The 7,500-nt window shown below is 53.1% G+C and overlaps 1 protein-coding gene across 1 annotated transcript in view; it reads right to left on the bottom strand.

The window, feature by feature from the left end:
- The window catches only part of stab2 (stabilin 2), a 108,406-nt gene that overhangs the window by 85,565 nt on the left and 15,341 nt on the right, over positions 1–7,500 (bottom strand). The window contains 3 exon segments of the mRNA XM_028602865.1: positions 1,724–1,920; positions 3,147–3,269; positions 7,290–7,385. Coding sequence (XP_028458666.1) covers positions 1,724–1,920; positions 3,147–3,269; positions 7,290–7,385 — 416 coding nt within the window.

The raw sequence follows: 7,500 nt of genomic DNA, 5'->3' as shown, positions 1-7,500 counted from the left end.
GGAGACACTCGCAGTGAGACTGGAGACAGAGGGAGAGACAGACAGGTTAGAAACGAGGGAGACACTCGCAGTGAGACTGGAGACAGAGGGAGAGACAGACAGGTTAGAAACCAGGGTGACACTCGCAGTGAGACTGGAGACAGAGGGAGAGACAGACAGATTAGAAACCAGGGAGACACAGTGAGACTGGAGACAGAGAGACAGTTAGAAACCAGGGAGACACTTGCAGTGGGACTGGAGATAGAGACAGACAGGTTAGAAACCAGGGAGACACTCACAGTGAGACTTGAGACAGAGGGAGAGACAGACAGGTTAGAAACCAGGGAGACACAGTGAGACTGGAGACAGAGAGACAGACAGGTTAGAAACCAGGGTGACACTCGCAGTGAGACTGGAGACAGAGTGAGAGACAGACAGATTAGAAACCAGGGAGACACAGTGAGACTGGAGACAGAGAGACAGACAGGTTAGAAACCAGGGAGACACAGTGAGACTGGAGACAGAGAGACAGTTAGAAACCAGGGAGACACTCGCAGTGGGACTGGAGACAGAGACAGACAGGTTAGAAACCAGGGAGACACTCGCAGTGAGACTGGAGACAGAGGGAGAGACAGACAGATTAGAAACCAGGGAGACACAGTGAGACTGGAGACAGAGAGACAGACAGGTTAGAAACCAGGGAGACACAGTGAGACTGGAGACAGAGAGACAGTTAGAAACCAGGGAGACACTCGCAGTGGGACTGGAGACAGAGACAGACAGGTTAGAAACCAGGGTGACACTTTCGCAGTGAGACTGGAGACACAGACAGACAGGTTAGAAACCAGGGTGACACTACTTGATGAGACTGGAGACAGAGGGAGAGACAGACAGGTTAGAAACCAGGGAGACACAGTGAGACTGGAGACACAGACAGACAGGTTAGAAACCAGGGAGACACTCGCAGTGTGACTGGAGACAGAGACAGACAAGTTAGAAACCAGGGTGACACTCGCAGGTGAGACTGGAGACAGAGGGAGAGACAGACAGATTAGAAACCAGGGAGACACAGTGAGACTGGAGACAGAGAGACAGACAGGTTAGAAACCAGGGAGACACAGTGAGACTGGAGACAGAGAGACAGTTAGAAACCAGGGAGACACTCGCAGTGGGACTGGAGACAGAGACAGACAGGTTAGAAACCAGGGAGACACTCGCAGTGAGACTGGAGACAGAGACAGACAGGTTAGAAACCAGGGTGACACTCGCAGTGAGACTGGAGACAGAGGGAGAGACAGACAGGTTAGAAACCAGGGAGACACAGTGAGACTGGAGACACAGACAGACAGGTTAGAAACCAGGGAGACACTCGCAGTGTGACTGGAGACAGAGACAGACAGGTTAGAAACCAGGGTGACACTCGCAGTGAGACTGGAGACAGAGGGAGAGACAGACAGATTAGAAACCAGGGAGACACAGTGAGACTGGAGACAGAGAGACAGACAGGTTAGAAACCAGGGAGACACAGTGAGACTGGAGACAGAGAGACAGTTAGAAACCAGGGAGACACTCGCAGTGGGACTGGAGACAGAGACAGACAGGTTAGAAACCAGGGAGACACTCGCAGTGAGACTGGAGACAGAGACAGACAGGTTAGAAACCAGGGAGACACTCGCAGTGAGACTGGAGACAGAGAGACAGACAGGTTACTGTAACTGAGAGTAATCTCCGGAGTGTTTCCCACCGTGCCCGGGCCATCGTAGACGCAGCGCGTGGACTCGGCGCTGCAGCCTCCGTGGCGGCGCTGACACGGGTCGATCGCCACGCACACCCGTCCGTCGCCGCTGTAACCACGGTTACAGGCACACAGGTGCTGGTTGGGCCCGGTGTGGATGCAGGACGCCTGGACGTGGCAGACCCGCCGGAGACACGGGTTAATGGCTGCAGAGACAAACATCAGAGTCAGGACCTTTGGACACACACACAGATACACACAGAGACACACACAGAGACACACACAGAGACACACACAGAGACACACAGATACACACAGAGACACACAGAGACACACAGATACACACACAGAGATACACACAGATACACACAGATACACACAGAGACACACAGAGACACACAGATACACACACAGAGACACACAGAGACACACATACACACACACACACACACAGATACACACAGATACACAGAGACACACAGATACACACAGAGACACACACACACACACAGAGACACACACAGAAAAAACACACACACACACACAGAGATACACACAGAGACACACACACACAGATACACACAGAGAGACACACACAGATACACACAGATACACACAGAGACACACAGATACACACACACACACAGATACACACAGATACACACAGAGACACACAGATACACACAGAGACACACACACAGATACACACACACACACATACACACACAGAGACACACACAGAGACACACAGATACACACACACAGATACACACAGATACACACAGAGAGACACACACAGAGAAAAACACACACACACACACACACAGATACACACAGAGAGACACACACGCACAGATACACACAGAGAGACACACACAGAGACACATGCGCAGATACACAGATACACACAGAGAGACACACACAGAGACACACAGATACACACACAGATACACACAGAGAGACACACAGAGACACACACACACACACACACACACACAGATACACACAGAGAGACACACACGCACAAATACACACAGAAAGACACACACAGAGACACACGCGCAGATATACACACACACACACACACACACACACACACACACACACACACACAACACACATATACACACAGAGACACACACACACACACACATATACACACACAGAGACACACACACACACACACACACAGAGAGAGGCACACACACACAGACACACACACACACACAAAGAGAGACACACACAAATACACACACACACATACACGTATCCACAAACACACACATATATACACACACACACAAAAACACACAGAGACACACACACACACACACACACACAGACACACACATAAACACACACAGACACACACACACACACACACACACACACACACATATGCACGCACATAAAGTAAAAACAGTGAACTCACACAAACACTGATCTCCAGATTTCTGGTATCCAGGGCGACACTGACACACCAGCTGTCCCGTCAGAGCTTCTTCCATACAGCGAGAGTCCACGGGACAACGGAGAGACGCACACTCAGGTAACTCTGGGACACACAGGGGACAGACACACACTCAGGTAACTCTGGGACACACAGGGGACAGACACACACTCAGGTAACTCTGGGACACACAGGGGACAGACACACACTCAGGTAACTCTGGGACACACAGGGGACAGACACACACTCAGGTAACTCTGGGACACACAGGGGACAGACACACACTCAGGTAACTCTGGGACACACAGGGGACAGACACACACTCAGGTAACTCTGGGACACACAGGGACAGACACACACTCAGGTAACTCTGGGACACACAGGGGACAGACACACACTCAGGTAACTCTGGGACACACAGGGGACAGACACACACTCAGGTAACTCTGGGACACACAGGGACAGAGACACACACTCAGGTAACTCTGGGACACACAGGGGACAGACACACACTCAGGTAACTCCGGGACACACAGGGGACAGACACACACTCAGGTAACTCTGGGACACACAGGGGACAGACACACACTCAGGTAACCCTGGGACACAGACACACACTCAGGTAACTCTGGGACACACAGGGGACAGACACACACTCAGGTAACTCTGGGACACACAGGGACAGACACACACTCAGGTAACTCTGGGACACAGACACACACTCAGGTAACTCTGGGACACACAGGGGACAGACACACACTCAGGTAACTCTGGGACACACAGGGGACAGACACACACTCAGGTAACTCTGGGACACACAGGGACAGACGCACACTCAGGTAACTCCGGGACACACAGGGGACAGACACACACTCAGGTAACTCCGGGACACACAGGGAGAGACACACACTCAGGTAACTCCGGGGACACAGGGGACAGACACACACTCAGGTAACTCTGGGACACACAGGGGACAGACACACACTCAGCTAACTCTGGGACACAGACACACACTCAGGTAACTCTGGGACACACAGGGGACAGACACACACTCAGGTAACTCTGGGACACACAGGGGACAGACACACACTCAGGTAACTCTGGGACACACAGGGACAGGCGACACTCAGGTAACTCTGGGACACACAGGGGACAGACACACACTCAGGTAACTCCGGGACACACAGGGGAGAGACACACACAGGTAACTCTGGGACACACAGGGGACAGACACACATTCAGGTAACTCTGGGACACACAGGGGACAGACACACACTCAGGTAACTCTGGGACACACAGGGGACAGACACACACTCAGGTAACTCTGGGACACACAGGGGACAGACACACATTCAGGTAACTCTGGGACACACAGGGGACAGACACACACTCAGGTAACTCTGGGACACACAGGGGACAGACACACACTCAGGTAACTCTGGGACACACAGGGGACAGACACACACTCAGGTAACTCTGGGACACAGACACACACTCAGGTAACTCTGGGACACACAGGGGACAGACACACACTCAGGTAACTCTGGGACACACAGGGGACAGACACACACTCAGGTAACTCTGGGACACACAGGGGACAGACACACACACTCAGGTAACTCCGGGACACACAGGGGACAGACACACACTCAGGTAACTCCGGGACACACAGGGGAGAGACACACACTCAGGTAACTCCGGGACACACAGGGGACAGACACACACTCAGGTAACTCTGGGACACACAGGGGACAGACACACACTCAGGTAACTCTGGGACACAGACACACACTCAGGTAACTCTGGGACACACAGGGGACAGACACACACTCAGGTAACTCTGGGACACACAGGGGACAGACACACACTCAGGTAACTCTGGGACACACAGGGGACAGACGCACACTCAGGTAACTCTGGGACACACAGGGACAGACACACACTCAGGTAACTCCGGGACACACAGGGAGAGACACACACTCAGGTAACTCTGGGACACACAGGGGACAGACACACATTCAGGTAACTCTGGGACACACAGGGGACAGACACACACTCAGGTAACTCTGGGACACACAGGGACAGACACACACTCAGGTAACTCTGGGACACACAGGGACAGACACACACTCAGGTAACTCTGGGACAGAGACACAAACTCAGGTAACTCTGAGACACACAGGGGACAGACACACACTCAGGTAACTCTGGGACACACAGGGGACAGACACACACTCAGGTAACTCCGGGACACACAGGGGACAGACACACACTCAGGTAACTCTGGGACACACAGGGGACAGACACACACTCAGGTAACCCTGGGACACAGACACACAACTCTCAGGTAACTCTGGGACACACAGGGACAGACACACACTCAGGTAACTCTGGGACACACAGGGGACAGACACACACTCAGGTAACTCTGGGACACAGACACACACTCAGGTAACTCTGGGACACACAGGGGACAGACACACACTCAGGTAACTCTGGGACACACAGGGGACAGACACACACTCAGGTAACTCTGGGACACACAGGGGACAGACGCACACTCAGGTAACTCCGGGACACACAGGGGACAGACACACACTCAGGTAACTCCGGGACACACAGGGGAGAGACACACACTCAGGTAACTCCGGGACACACAGGGGACAGACACACACTCAGGTAACTCTGGGACACACAGGGGACAGACACACACTCAGCTAACTCTGGGACACAGACACACACTCAGGTAACTCTGGGACACACAGGGGACAGACACACACTCAGGTAACTCTGGGACACACAGGGGACAGACACACACTCAGGTAACTCTGGGACACACAGGGGACAGACACACACTCAGGTAACTCTGGGACACACAGGGGACAGACACACACTCAGGTAACTCCGGGACACACAGGGGAGAGACACACACTCAGGTAACTCTGGGACACACAGGGGACAGACACACATTCAGGTAACTCTGGGACACAGGGGACAGACACACACTCAGGTAACTCTGGGACACACAGGGGACAGACACACACTCAGGTAACTCTGGGACACACAGGGACAGACACACATTCAGGTAACTCTGGGACACACAGGGACAGACACACACTCAGGTAACTCTGGGACACACAGGGGACAGACACACACTCAGGTAACTCTGGGACACACAGGGGACAGACACACACTCAGGTAACTCTGGGACACAGACACACACTCAGGTAACTCTGGGACACACAGGGGACAGACACACACTCAGGTAACTCTGGGACACACAGGGGACAGACACACACTCAGGTAACTCTGGGACACACAGGGGACAGACACACACACAGGGACAGACACACACAGGTAACTCAGGTAACTCCGGGACACACAGGGACAGACACACACTCAGGTAACTCCACACAGGACACACAGGGGAGAGACACACACTCAGGTAACTCCGGGACACACAGGGGACAGACACACACTCAGGTAACTCTGGGACACACACAGGACAGACACACACTCAGGTAACTCTGGGACACAGACACACACACTCAGGTAACTCTGGGACACACAGGGGACAGACACACACTCAGGTAACTCTGGGACACACAGGGGACAGACACACACTCAGGTAACTCTGGGACACACAGGGGACAGACGCACACTCAGGTAACTCTGGGACACACAGGGGACAGACACACACTCAGGTAACTCCGGGACACACAGGGGAGAGACACACACTCAGGTAACTCTGGGACACACAGGGGACAGACACACATTCAGGTAACTCTGGGACACACAGGGGACAGACACACACTCAGGTAACTCTGGGACACACAGGGGACAGACACACACTCAGGTAACTCTGGGACACACAGGGGACAGACACACACTCAGGTAACTCTGGGACAGAGACACAAACTCAGGTAACTCTGAGACACACAGGGGACAGACACACACTCAGGTAACTCTATGACACACAGGGGACAGACACACACTCAGGTAACCCTGGGACACACAGGGGACAGACACACACTCAGGTAACTCTGGGACACACAGGGGACAGACACACACTCAGGTAACTCTGGGACACACAGGGGACAGACACACACTCAGAATAGAACTGACCTCGGTCACAGTTGTCCCCGCTGTATCCGGAGAAACAGGTGCATCTCCCGTCCCCGTTCAGACCCGAGGCACACACACCGTGGACACAGAGACACTCTGCACACACAGGAGACCACAGACAGTCAAAGAAATGGGACACAGAGACACTCTGCACACACAGGAGACCACAGACAGTCAAAGAAATGGGACACAGAGACACTCTGCACACACA

Source organism: Perca flavescens, chromosome 2 (assembly GCF_004354835.1).
Source record: "Perca flavescens isolate YP-PL-M2 chromosome 2, PFLA_1.0, whole genome shotgun sequence".
NCBI classification, from domain to species: domain Eukaryota; kingdom Metazoa; phylum Chordata; class Actinopteri; order Perciformes; family Percidae; genus Perca; species Perca flavescens.
Note: the sequence above shows the minus strand (reverse complement) of the source record. Positions and strands in the feature narration are given on the sequence as shown.